Raw genomic sequence first — 15,169 nt, 5'->3', positions numbered from 1 at the left:
ATTCATAAAATGAAAATCATAATGAACTTGTCTAATAGGGTTATTGTTATAAGCTCAATGAAATAAACAGATTATATATAGCTTGGCACCTAATAAGCACACAATAAAAAACCACATTTATTATTGTTAAGCATTCTGATATATAGCCTAAAATTCTAATGTATATCCTGTTTTTAAACATGTTTTTGCTTACCTAGGTAAAAATGATGAAAGAGAAATGACATTCAAGTATGCTGCTCTTTTACACCTTTTGGTAACAATTAGAGATGTTCTTTTAACCTGTAACTTGGACACAGCATTGGGTTGGTGTGAAAATTTTTTATTTCCTCTTTTCTTCTTATTAAAATGTTTCCTTTTCTGAAAAAGATGCTTTGTAAGAAATTATGTAGCTTCTTTATTCTCCATTAAACCTTATATGCATCTTGACAAAATATAATGGATTATATATTTAATTCTCTTTATGTTCTTTAAAAGAAATTTTCTATAACAACTACCATCACCTAGAAAAATAGGTTTAGGATTCTCTATTCTAGGCCTGAATTATAGACTCTTAATAGATTTGATTGTGTAATTATTATCATGCATTTGCTTTCTAATGTAAGACGACACTTTGCCATATTCGTTTTAGGTCCTCATTGAATGTTTGTGACTTTGAATATTTGCTAGATGAAATATAGCTAAATTATTAATACTAAGATCTTTTGCAATTATTTTCACTTGTGCATGTAAATTAGGATATGAATTAATTCAGTATTAAAAATCAATCTATTTTGAATGTATTGAAAATTTTAAAGATTTTGGAAACTTTTTCTAAACTATTGAAATCCTTAAAATATCTGTTTTACTACATTACTGCTCTCTAGACCCCTTACTGCAAGCTGTTTGGACTTGCTTAGTAATGATGTATTTATAGGATTATGTTTTATAACTTAAGTTTCTAGAATCCATTGGCAGTCCAGTGGTTGAGACTCTCTGCTTCAAACTGCAGGGAGCGCAGGTTCAATACCTGGTTGAAAGATCTAGAATCCTACATGCACATGCCCTGCAGTGTGGCCCTCTGTACCCCCAAAAAACCGTTATACATAACGTGAAAATAATTTTTCTCTGATCTGTGACCCAGATGTTTTCTCTTATATATGACCCAGACAAATAGTATTTCTCTAAACCAAGGTTTTGTTAAGTATTGGGCAGCAGCAAGTTATAACTGTACTCCCTCTACAATACTGGGAGCTATAATACTTGACCAAATATTATATTATTACAACAAACTGTGAAAAATACTTAAAGAAACGGGAGTGCCAGACCATCTTACCTGTCTCCTGAGAAACCTGTATGCGAGTCAAGAAATAGGTGCTCAGGGCTGGTACACTGGGATGACCCTGAGGGATGGGATGGGGAGGGAGGTTCAGGATAGGGAGCATATGTACACCCATGGCTGATTCATGTCAATGTATGGCAAAAACCACTACAATACTGTAACATAATTAGCCTCCAATTAAAATAAATTAATTAATTAAAAAAAATAACCTTACATGGAACAACTGACTGGTTCAAAACTGGGAAAAGAGTACAACAAGACTGTGTATTGTCACCCAATTATTTAACTTTTATGCAGAGTACATCATGCAAATTGCTATGCTAGATGAATCACAAGCTGGAGTCAAGATTGCTGGGAGAAATATCCACAACCTCAGATATGCAGATGATACCATTCTAATGGTAGAAAGTGAGCAGGAACTAAAGAACCTCTTGATGAGGGTAAAAGAGAGTGAAAAAGCTGGCTTGAAATTCAACATTAAAAAAACTAAGACTATGATATCTGGTCCCATCACTTTATAGCAAATAAAAGGGGAAAAGGTGGAAGCAGTGACGGATTTTACTTTCTTGGGTTCCAAAATCACTGCACATGGTGACTGCAGCCATGAAATTAAAAGTTGCTTACTCCTTGGAAGGAAAGCTATGACAAACCTAGACAGCATATTAAAAAACAGACACATCACTTTGCCAACAAAGTCTGCATAGCCAAAGCTATGGTTTTTCCAGTAGTCATGTACAGATGTGAGAGTTGGTTCATAAAGAAGGCTAAGTGCTGAAGAATCGATGTTTTCGAATTGCGGTGCTGGAGAAGACTCTTAAGAGTTCCTTGGACTGACTCAAACCAGTCAGTCCTAAAGAAAATCAACCTTGAATGTTCATTGGAAGGACTGATACTGAAGCTGAAGCTCCAGTACTTTAGCCAACTGATGCAAAGAGCTGACTCATTGGAAAAGACCCTAATGCTGGGAAAGATTGAGGGCAGGAGGAAAAGGGAGAGGATGAGATAGTTAGATAGCGTCACTAAATCAATAGACATGAACTTGAGCAAACTTCGGAAGATAGTGGAGGACAGAGGAGCCTGGCGTGCTGCAGTCCATGGAGTTGCAGAGTCAGATATAACTTAGTGACTGAACAGCAATAACCTTTAGAAAGCCCAACATGACACTCTCCCTTTCTTCTCCAATTAAAGCATTTGAATGTTGACACTGGGTCAAGTTGTCTTGTCTCTATTCTCAGACAACGACAGCCCTAGTTTACAGGACCTGAAACTAATATAATGGTATAGTGTCACATGCCCTTCTGTTTAGTCTCCTGTCTTCATTATACTTTTCAGCTTCCATAAAAGATTGTCAGTCCTACCAACAGCTAGGCTAACTATTAAAGCAAAATAGTAAGACAAAATATCAGAATGTAGAATATCTGGGCTCCCAGGGAGAGTACAGAGAAAGGCATGGCAACCCATTCCAATATTCTTGCCTGGAGAATTCCCATGGACAGAGGAGCCTGGTGGGCTACCATTCATAGAGTAGCAAAGAGTCAGACACAACTGAAGCGACTTAGCATGCAAGCACACAGGGAGAGTACAGCTGTGGCACTCCTGCTCAATACTTAGCAAAATCTTGAATTAGAGAAACAATATTTATGGAGGCTTAGTTAAAGTATATTCACCTTTAAGTACTCTACATTTTGCCATAAGATTAAGTGAGACCGTTGAGAGCTATATACTCTGGGATTGTTTTTGTTCCTCAAAGAAATGCATTTACTAAATCAAACTTTGGCATTACTATTTGGTTACCTTGAGGAATACTCATAAAAGTAAAATCTTTGTTGGAAAAATGTAACTTCTTAAACCCTAGCTACCAAGCCATGATGAATAACTTGCTGCCTTGGATATTTTTAGTGGAAGGCTTTCTCACTCTTCTAAACCTCTCAAAATCAAAGAGCAAGTTAGTGTGACCTCCTTTCGTCTCTGTGAATAGTGGCAGCAGAAAGAAAGGTCCATATGGTCTGGCTACCTACCCTGGACCCAGATTCTGTATTTTCTCTCAACTTCCAGTTTGTGTGTCTCTCCCAAGCTAGCAAGGTAATGAGTTTTAAGGTTAAAGGTTTAAAGTTTCACTTCTGGGCTTGAACCCAGAAATAAATTTGGTATTGTGTAATGGGTACCGTAATAGAGATCCATAGTAACAGCACAAAGGATGGTGGTGACGGTTATGCTTTCAAGGGGAATATTTTCTTTAAATGAGTGAGAGTTTGCCAAGTAAATAAAGTATGAAAAGGTATTGTTGGCAGAATTAAGAGCCCAGAAAAATGATTCAGTGAGTGTGTGACAAACAGTTCCATGTGGCTTAATTGAAGAGTACAAGGTGAAAAACCATGAGAGCTAAAGCCTCGAGAAATAAGAAAGAGTCAAATCATGAAAAGCCTTTTCAGCTACAAAAAAGACTTCAGTCACTATTCTGTAAATGACAGGAAACCCCTGGAACAGGGAAGCGACTGGACTGTTTGTTCTTCAGGTTACATCTATTGGCAGTACAGAGAATCAGTGGGAAGCTTTGAGATTAGGAAGCAGAAAGAACATAAGTCAATCTCTAAATTGCCCATTATTCTAGCTGTGTTCATTTAAAATTAGAATTAATATGTACATAATATAAAAATAAAAACAAGAGCTTTATACTTGTTATTTGTTATTGTATGTATTGCCCAAATGTTCACTGACTAGCTGATCTACATAAGTTACTCAGCCAGGTCTCTACTCCAGTAATTCACAAAATTTATTGTGCAACAGAATCACTAGGAGAAATCTTTAGACATAGGAACCCCTGGGACTCAATCTAGATAGAGTTCTTGGATATGAACTTTCAAAGGTAGGTCTCAAGACTGTGCTGACAGTTGCTTTTAGAGAGTTTGAATTTAGGCACTGCTGTTTTAGCAGCTACATAAATTGATTATCATATATAAATATGGATTATGAGAGTTTATAGACTAGTGAGGTTGTAAATCCATGTACACAAATAACCAGAAATCCAGTGCAAAAGCTGTATAGATGCCATACCAAGAAAATCTCAATGAAATGTATTACCACAGGACTTCTTGGCAAGTAAAGTGTAGATTCTAGGGTTAAAGAAGAAGGCAGTAGCATTTAATAAGTCAGAAAGCAGAAAAGGATGGGGAATATTCGAAGAATCTGTAGAGTATATCCAGTGATATTGGTATCATATAGCTTAAAAATAGACGTTTGGTATACATTTCTCAGCTTTGCTTAATTTTATGGGGATCATTCCGACCCAGAGACTGAACCTGGGTCTTCTGCATGGCGTTCAGATTCTTTACCATCCAAGCCACCAGGGAAGCCCAGTAAAGGAAAATTTAACTGTCTCTGCTATGACCCTTATTTCCCTTTTAGATTTTTACCATGGAGTTTCTAAAAGAACAAAAAGACATGCTTTTTTCCCTACTTTTGTTTTTAACAGGATATTTGTCAAATGCAAAAGATATCTACAAAAGTGTTTTTGGTTCCTGTTTGTATGACATTTGGCGACAACTGGAGATAGTACAGTTTATAAGGGGGAAAAAGCCTGAAACCAACTATAAGATACGAGAACTGCAATGTCAGATACTAAATTGGATGCAAAGTGAACAGCAAATTAAGGTAAGTATTGAAATAAAGCAGATTACAACAATCAGCTCATATAAGAATTGGATGTAAGATAAATTTTTGCATTTAATTTGAAATTATGAAATAATGTAGTGTATACAATTTGGTCCCTTGACAGTTTTCTCCTTAAGTAAGTTCATCAGACAGAATCAAACCCAGAGAAAGGATCATTTGTATCATTATTCACATGTCTTGAATTTTAAAAATACTTTCATTTTTATTATACATAGTTTTCTATGGATTGATTAGTCCTTCAAATCTCAAAAATTTTGTTTTCTGCTTGTAAGTTCATGAACATATACCTAACAACAGACCTCTGATAATTAATTTTTAAATATTGAGCCATAATCTTCCATAATTCTTTTTAAAAGCACTTTGTTTATTTCTTGGATTATATTGGAAATTTTTGCCCGTTCTGCCTCAAGCATTGGACAGAAACTTTGCATAAATAAAGATTTAAGAGAAAATACCTTAAAAAAATCTTTTCAAGCAGTAAAAAACATCTACCTATGGCTGATTCATGTTGATATTTGACAGAAAATGCCGAAATCCTATAAAGCGATTATCCTTCAATTAAAAAATAAATATTAAAAAAAAAACTTTACACTAAATCTGGAAATAAATTTGGCCTTTTTCTTTGTTTTCCTGTATATCCCTACTGTATCTTTATATCCCCAACCCTACGGTTATTGGATAGCATAACCAACTCAGCGGATATGAATTTGTGCAAACTGGGAGATAGTGAAGGACAGGGAAGCTGGGAGTGTGGCAGTCCATGGGGTCACAGAGTCAGACACGACTTAGCCACTGGACAACAAGAAATTTAAAATTGGGAGTGATAGCATCATTGCAGGCCAAGATGCTCTCTTGGTCTCTCCCCTTCAATCTACAACCAGGAAAACATCCACAGCTCGACACAGGGGCGTCCGTCCAAGACACCAGGACCCCACACACTTGCCGTGGCACCCACAGCCTCAGATAACTGGGCAGCAGGGGCACTGAGGCCCGTGGCCCTGTCCCTCCAGCCAGCTGCAGAGCCACCCACAGCTCTGACGCCGCATCCTCCCCCTGCAGTGGGTGAGCCGAGAAACCTGAGAATACTGGACAAGGCAGAGGCACACATGACCCCGGTTCCTCCTCCTGCCCGTCCCCCTCCTCCTGCAGTGGCAGCGCGTGTGACTCACGGGATACCAGGTGAGACCACCATCCTAGTACCCTAGGCAGTGAAATCAGTAACACCAGAAACAGCAAGGCATCACATCCCCAGAGGCACAAGCAGTGTAACAAATGCATGGGTGACAGCTCTGACACAGACTTTACAGGGTCAGTTCAGTTCAGTAGCTCCGTCGTCTCCGACTCTTTGCGACCCCATGGACTGCAGCACGCCAGGCTTCCCTGTCCATCACCAACTCCCGGAGTTTACCCAAACTCATGTCCATCGAGTCGGTGATGCCATCCAAGCATCTCATCCTCTGTCGTCCCCTTCTCCTCCTGCCTGCAGTTTTTCCCAGCATCAGGGTCTTTGCAAATGAGTCAGTTCTTCGCACCAGGTGGCTAAAGTATTGGAGTTGCAGCTTGAGCATCAGTCCTTCCAATGAATATTCGGGACTGATTTCCTCTGGGATGGACTGATTAGATCTCCTTGCAGTCCAAGGGACTCTAAGAGTCTTCTCCAACACCAGGGTAACCAGTGCCAATACTCAAACCACAACCAGCAGCAGTGAGGGTAAGGGAAACCAAAAAACTTGTACTGTAGTGCCACCTGCTGGAAAAAAAGAGAAATACTTCTATATATAAGAGAAATGACAGCCTCTTCAGTAAGTGGCGCTAGAAAAACTGGACAGCTGCATGTAAGAGAATGAAATTAGAACACTCCTGACACTATATAGAGAATGAGATGGTTGGATTGCATCGCCAACTCAATGGGCATGAGTTTGAGTAAGCTCTGAGAGTTGGTGATGGACAGGGAAGCCTGGCGTGCTGCAGTCCACGGGGTCGCGAAGAGTCGGACACGACGAAGTGACTGAACCGAACTAAACTGAAAGCCATATACAAAAATAAACTGAAAATGGATTAAATACCTAAACGTAAGGCTGGAAACTATAAAAATCTTAAAGGAAAACATAGAACATTCTGACATAAATCACAGCAAGATCTTTTCTGATCCACCTCCTAGAGTGATGAAAATAAAAACAAAAATAAACGGGATCTAATTAAACTTAGACGCTTTTACACACCTAAGGAAACTATAAATAAAAAGAAAACCCACAGAATGGGAGAAAATATTTGCAAATGAAGTGACCGACAAGGGATTAATCTCCAAAATATATAGACAACTCATGCAGCTGAGTATTTAAAAAAAAAAAAAAATTATCTGAGAAGAAGAAAAAATACAGAAGGTAGCAGAGTGTTTATTTAAAAAAATAACAGCTGAGGACTTCCCAAACTTGGGGAAGGAACTGGGTATACAAGTCCATGAAGCTAAGAGAATATACCTAATTACCTCAATGCGAACAGATATTCTCCAAGATACTGTCAAAAGTCAATGAAAAGGAATTTTAAATACAGCAGTGAGAAAAGAATGGCAACCCACAAAGGAATCCCTGTTAGCTATCAGCAGATTTCTTAGCAGAAACTCCACAGATAGGAGGGAGTAGAATAACAACCTCAAAATACTGAAAGATAGAAACTGGCATCCAAGAATACTTTATCCAACAAACTTATCATTCAGACATAAAGGAGAAATAAGGGCTTTCCCCTACAAACAAAAGCTGAGGGATTTCATCAACACTAGCCCTGCCTTATAAGAAATATTGAAAGGACCTCTTCTATCAGAAACAAAAAGGCAGAAGTACACAAAACTTTGAGTAAGGTAATGAGTAGATAAACAATTGGAAAATTGCAACTCTATATCAGAATAGGTTTTTAAACACTTTATATAGCATAATGGTTAAAAGGGGAAATATCAGAAAAAAAAACAATAGCTACTTCAATTTGGTAACAAATACAATATAAAAAGGAATAAATTCGAGAAAACAGAAACATAAAAGGGGAAGAAGAACAGAATCCATATAGGCAAATGAAGATAAGATGCTATCAGCAGAAAAAGTACTATTTTACCTATGACATATCTTACACAAACATCAGGGTAACCACCAAGCATAAATCCAGAATGGAGACACAAAACATAAAAAAGAGGAAACTGAAAAAAAAATTAGAAAACCATCAAACCAAAATGAAACATGAAGAAACATTGGAAACATAAAACAACCAGAAAACAAAAGATAGAATGGAGGTACTAAATCCCCACGTATCAGTAATCACCCTACGTGTAAATGGAGTGAGTTCACCAGTCCAAAGACGCAAAGTAGCTGGATGGATTTAAAAACAAGAGCAATTCAAACCTGTCTGGTTTAAATTTAACACTTACAATATGGGCAGAGACTACTTATATAGTCATCTATATTAGAATTCTTGAAGAATTGATAAGAATGCCCTGCCCCCAAATGTTTTCCTCATTGATAATTGATCTTCAGTTCAGTTCAGTCGCTCAGTCATGTCCAACTCTTTGCGACCCCATGGACTGCAGCACGCCAGGCCTCCCTGTCCATCACCAACTCCTGGAGTTTACTCAAAATCATGTCCGTTGAGTTGGTGATGCCATCCAACCATCTCATCTGTTATCCCCTTCTCCCGCCTTCAATCTTTCCCAGCATCAGTCTTTTCCAATTAGTCAGTTCTTCGCATCAGGTGGCCAAAGTATTGGAGTTTCAGCTTCAACATCAGTCCTTCCAATGAATATTCAGGACTGATTTCTTTTAAGATGGACTGACTGGATCTCCTTGCCATCCAAGGGACTCTCAAGAGTCTTCTCCAACACCACAGTTCAAAAGCATCAATTCTTTGGTGCTCAGCTTTCTTTATAGCCCTACTCTCACATCCATTTGATCTTACCAGAGTTTATTCCTTTGTGTTTAAGCACTGATATCTTTTACAATACAAATATTTACTTTGCCAACTTATTGTCATTAGTTTCATGTAACCAGTTGTTTGTTATTTTTGTCACTGTAGCAAAAGAATATTACAAAGAATAATCATTCAAAAAAAAAAAGAATAATCATTCAGTTATATATATGAAATTCTTATTTTTGATCAGGTGCTGATTATAATAAGAATGGATTCAGATGGCGAAAAGCGTTTACTCATTAAAATCCTTAACAAAATAGAAGGTAGGGAGTTTTAAATTATCCTTAATTTAATAACAAATGCTTGGACATATAAAAATGTATTGATCTAACCAAGTTTTTAATTAAGATATGGGTAACATACTATAAAATTCACACTTTAAAATGCATAGTTTGGTGGGATCTAATCTGTGTTTAAATCAATGTGGACTGTAAGTCTGAAATATAAATATACAATGATGTACTTATGTATATATTATCATCATTATTATTATTAATTGATACCTTTTATTGTTAAAGTTACTAATGTTACAGACTATTTACAAACCTATGAGTAGGTTTCATTAACTCAGCTTTTACAAATGAAGAGACTAAAATTCATAAAGTTGATGCATCATGCCAAAATCACAGGTAGTAAGTGAGGGAATCAGGGTTTGAACCTAAGTCTCTCTTGTTCCAGGGTCATTGTTCAACTCTTCTGCCGACTATCGCCCCCTGTCAGCCCTTCCATCTCGTGGTGTGGAGCCCATTGCTAAAACATGAACTCTTCTCCTTCTTCACCTCCTTGTTTTAAGGGAAACTCAACTTTCCCTAGATGATAATGCTTCCCCTGTATACCTTTCATATAGAAGCTGATAATTTTCTCTCTGTATGTATATAAGAATGAGAAGGCCATTTTGTGCTTTCCATTATCCTTTTCAAAACTTTATTCCTCCATCCTTTGAGGCTATGCCATATTGCCATGTCATTCTCTACTACCCCACAATCACCCATGAACAGTTTTGCACTTGGCTCATGGTACTCTCTTTATTCCTGGTCTTGCCATTGAACTAGATGTCTTTAATGTGACTGATTCACTCAACACCCTGACCTTATAATTTCATTTGTCTTCATAACAAATATACTCATTCCTTGGCTTTGCTATCAGCCTTTTGATAATGCAGAACTATCCTGCCTCTAAACTTGAAACTCTCTGTCTATAGCTACCTCGGGCTGTTTCATGATCTTCAGCATTCTAAAGATTATAAACTTTCAACTCCTTTTTTCATTTCTTTCTTCTTCCATATTTGGTGATGGCCATCACTTTAAGCAATCTTGTCCTTCTATTGTACCTTCCATTTAAACTTCAGCTCTGAATCAATCAAGATTTCATCTCTCTATCCCTACAGCCAAGATATTGTGCATTATTGGAGAAAATCAAGTAGATTGGTACCACTACAAAATCAGGCTCCCTGAACTTATATGGGTTTTTAATACTTCTCAATAATCTTTTATATGTTCTTAGCTTCCATACCTATCATACTAACGGCTATACCATACACCCCTACCATGCCACTCATCCCCTCATTTTGAGAAGGGAATTATGCCTTCTAATGACCTTTAATTGAGTAATACTCCTCCTCAGTTCATCTTCCCCACCATCCACAAACTTACATTCATTTCTCCTATTCTTTTATCTTTCCTCCCTTCTCTATAGAGGAGGGTGACTCTCCACCCTTAAAAAGTCAATCTTTCACTTATGCTGTGGATCCCATCACTTCCAGGAGTCTCGAACACTTTGTTCTATCAATTATTTCCCAGCCAGCCTTCTCTAATAACTCTCTTACTCTTTAAGTTTTCCAGTCTTAAAGATAAAATACCACCCTCAACCTGTGTCACCCTTGATTTATTCTCTTCCCTCTATAAACTGCGTCTTGTGCCATCTTCTAAAATATTTCTTTGCTCTGCTCCTACCAAACTAGTTATCATGCTGCTTCCTATCTCCATGCCTTTACTCCTCCTGTTTCTGCTATCATTAATACTCTTCTCTCTTCTTCAGGAAGCTAACTCCTACATATCCTTTAAAAATGAGTTAATTTTTTCAAAAAACCAGCTTTTAGCTTTGTTGATTTTTGCTATGGTCTCTTTAGTTTCTTTCGCATTTATTTCTGCCCTAATTTTTAAGATTTCTTTCCTTCTGCTAACCCTGGGGTTCTTCATTTCTTCCTTCTCTAATTGCTTTAGGTGTAGAGTTAGGTTATTTATTTGGCTTTTTTCTTGTTTCTTGATGTGTGCCTGTAATGCTATGAACCTTCCCCTTAGCACTGCTTTTACAGTGTCCCATAGGTTTTGGGTTGTTGTGTTTTCATTTTCATTTATTTCTATACATACTTTGATTTCTTTTTTGATTTCTTCTATGATTTGTTGGTTATTCAGAAGCGTGTTATTTAGCCTCCATATGTTGGAATTTTTAACAATTTTTTTCCTGTAATTGAGATCTAATCTTACTGCACTGTGGTCAGAAAAGATGACTGGAATGATGTCAATTTTTTTGAATTTTCCAAGACCAGATTTATGGCCCAGGATGTGATCTATTCTGGAGAAGGTTCCGTGTGCACTTGAGAAAAAGGTGAAGTTGACTGTTTTGGGGTGAAATGTCCTATAGATATCAATTAGGTCTAGCTGGTCCATTGTATCATTTAAGGTTTGTGTTTCCTTGTTGATTTTCTGTTTAGTTGATCTATCCATGGTTGTGAGTGGGGTATTAAAGTCTCCCACTATTATTGTGTTACTATTAATTTCCTCTTTCATACTCGTTAGTGTTTGCCGTACATATTGCGGTGCTCCTATGTTGGGTGCATATATATTTATAATTGTTATATCTTCTTCTTGGATTGATCCTTTGATCATTATGTAGTGTCCTTCTTTGTCTCTTTTCACATCCTTTATTTGGAAGTCTATTTTATCTGATATGAGTATTGCGACTCCTGCTTTCTTTTGGTCTCCGTTTGCGTGAAATATTTTTTTCCAGCCCTTCACTTTCAGTCTGTATGTGTCCCTTGTTTTGAGGTGGGTCTCTTGTAGACAGCATATATAGGGGTCTTGTTTTTGTATCCATTCAGCACTCAAAATGGATTAAAGATCTAAATGTAAGACCAGAAACTATAAAACTCCTAGAGGAGAACATAGGCAAAACACTCTCCGACATAAATCACAGCAAGATCTTCTATGACCCACCTCCCAGAATATTGGAAATAAAAGCAAAAATAAACAAATGGGACCTAATGAAAATTAAAAGCTTTTGCACAACAAAGGAAACTGTAAGTAAGGTGAAAAGACAGCCCTCAGATTGGGAGAAAATAATAACAAATGAGGCAACAGACAAAGGATTAATCTCAAAAATATACAAGCAACTCCTGAAGCTCAATTCCAGAAAAATAAACGACCCAATCAAAAAATGGGCCAAAGAACTAAACAGACATTTCTCCAAAGAAGACATACAGATGGCTAACAAACACATGAAAAGATGCTCAACATCACTCATCATCAGAGAAATGCAAATCAAAACCACAATGAGGTACCATTACACGCCAGTCAGGATGGCTGCTATCCAAAAGTCTACAAGCAATAAATGCTGGAGAGGGTGTGGAGAAAAGGGAACCCTCTTACACTGTTGGTGGGAATGTAAACTAGTACAGCCACTATGGAAAACAGTGTGGAGATTTCTTAAAAAACTGGAAATAGAACTGCCATATGACCCAGCAATACCACTTCTAGGCATACACACTGAGGAATCCAGATCTGAAAGAGACACGTGCACCCCAATGTTCATTGCAGCACTGTTTATAATAGCCAGGACATGGAAGCAACCCAGATGCCCATCAGCAGATGAATGGATAAGGAAGCTGTGGTACATATACACCATGGAATATTACTCAGCCGTTAAAAAGAATTCATTTGAATCAGTTCTAATGAGATGGATGAAACTGGAGCCCATTATACAGAGTGAAGTAAGCCAGAAAGATAAAGAACATTACAGTATACTAACACATATATACGGAATTTAGATAGATGGTGGCGATAACCCTATATGCAAAACAGAAAAAGGGACACAGAAGTACAGAACAGACTTTTGAACTCTGGGGGAGAACGTGAGGGTGGGATGTTTTGAAAGAACAGCATGTATATTATCTATGGTGAAACGGACCACCAGCCCAGGTGGGATACATGAGTCAGGTGCTCGGGCCTGATGCGCTGGGAGGACCCTGAGGAGTCGGGTGGGGAGGGAGGTGGGAGGGGGGATCGGGATGGGGAATACGTGTAACTATATGGCTGATTCATGTCAATGTATGACAAAACCCACTGAAATGTTGTAAAGTGATTGGCCTCCAACTAATAAAATAATATTTAAAAAAAAAAAAAAAAATTTAAAAAAAAAAAAAAAAAAAAAAAAAAAAATGAGTTAAAACATTTGGTTAGGAAACCTTAATTTGAATATGTTCCCTCTCTATTCTCAGGGTAGTATGTGCATCCTTCTAAGGCACTTCTTACCATTCTGGGCTGTAATAACTGATGCTCTTGTTGGTTTTCCTCACTACAATTTCAGCTTCTAAGGATAATGACCCTGTCCTGATTTGTATTTCCAGCACCCACAAAAATGCCTGGAATATGAAAGGCACTTCATAAAGATTTTTTGAATAAATTAGTGAGCTAATGAATACCTCCCCACGTGCCCTATTTAGACTAAGACTAGTGGAAAAGATTTAACTGAAATACATGCAAATATTGTGACTAATATCTGCTTCTCAGAGCAGTTAGTAATAATAAGCTATTAAATTATAGTGATATGAGAATGGAAGGCTCTTTTAAGGAGAGCCTTATATTGTGCTATTTTTTTGATGATGTTATCATGTGCTAGAATCCAAATTTTCATGCTTGGATCTTATTGTTTCATTCAATTTTCTAATCTTGGGAAAATGAGTTCATATTTACCAAATTCACAAGATCCTTACTAGTACCAAAGTGTTCAATTCAGTTCAGTTCAGTCACTCAGTCGTGTCCGACTCTTTGCGACCCTATGGACTGCAGCACACCAAGTCTCCCTGTCCATCACCAACTCCTGGAGTCCACCCAAACCCATGTCCATTGAGTCAGTGATGCCATCCAACCATCTCATCCTCTGTCGTCCCCTTCTCCTTCTGCCTTCAATCTTTCCCAGCATCAGGGTCTTTTCAAATGAGTCAGTTCTTCACATCAGGTGGCCAAAGTATTGGAGTTTCAGCTTCAACATCAATCCTTCTAATGAACGCTCAGGACTGATTTCCTTCAGGATGGATTGGTTGGATCTCCTTGCAGTCCAAGGGACTCTCAAGAGTCTTCTCCAACACCACAGTTGAAAAGCATCAATTTTTCGGCGCTCAGCTTTCTTTATAGTCCAACTCTCACATCCGTACATGACTACTGGAAAAACCAAAGCCTTGGCTAGATGGACCTTTGTTGGCAAAGTAATGTCTCTGCTTTTTAATATGCTGTCTAGGTTGGGCATAACTTTCCTTCCAAGGAGTAAGCATCTTTTAATTTCATGGCTGCAGTCACCATCTGCAGTGATTTTGGAGCCCCAAAAATAAAGTCTGCACTGTTTTCACTGCTTTCCCATCTATTTGCCGTGAAGCGATGTGTTAGAGCAAATACTTAACCGTTGTGGAGCTGAAGCCACCACAGTCGTATGGACAGTCAGGGTAACTGGAAACTTTAAAAATATATTTATTTATGGCTGCATCAGGTTTCAGTTGCAGAGCATGGGTTCAGTAGTTGAGGCGTGCAGGCTTAGGTGACCGATAGCATGTGGCATCTTAGTTCCCCAACACTGGAAGGTGGATTCTTAGCCACTGGGTTACCAGGGAAGTCCAGAAAGGTTTTTAAAAGCTAGTGAAGTGCTGACCAATGCTAGCATTATTAAAACAAAAGCATTTGAATAACCAGAGGAATATTTCTGTGAAGAGCTGCGGACATATTCCTGCCGCACAGAAAAGAAGCTTTAAACCTACTTAATGGGGCACCTTTTCCTTCAATGTCAAGTAAAATACATTGACAAATTATTAAAAATGTATATATATCAACTCTAGGCTTCAGGCTGAACATTCCTATTTCTTTTGACATTTAGGATTATATCATTACTACTCTTACTATTTTGTTTCAACAAGGTCTACTGATACAAAAATATTAACTCTACGTATTGATAAATGTTTTT

The 15,169-nt window shown here is 37.8% G+C and overlaps 1 protein-coding gene across 1 annotated transcript in view; it reads left to right on the top strand.

Annotated features, from left to right (window-relative positions):
* Positions 1-15,169, top strand: part of SHOC1 (shortage in chiasmata 1) — a 77,606-nt gene that overhangs the window by 33,020 nt on the left and 29,417 nt on the right. Inside the window, exons 15-17 of the mRNA XM_065946754.1 lie at positions 198-302; positions 4,791-4,969; positions 9,132-9,204. Of these exons, the coding sequence (XP_065802826.1) occupies positions 198-302; positions 4,791-4,969; positions 9,132-9,204 (357 nt within the window). The remainder of the gene's footprint in view (positions 1-197; positions 303-4,790; positions 4,970-9,131; positions 9,205-15,169) is intronic.

The sequence above is a fragment of the Muntiacus reevesi genome, chromosome 10, assembly GCF_963930625.1.
Source record: "Muntiacus reevesi chromosome 10, mMunRee1.1, whole genome shotgun sequence".
NCBI lineage: Eukaryota > Metazoa > Chordata > Mammalia > Artiodactyla > Cervidae > Muntiacus > Muntiacus reevesi.
The sequence above is the reverse complement of the archived record's forward strand: the minus strand, read 5'-3'. Positions and strand labels throughout refer to the sequence as shown.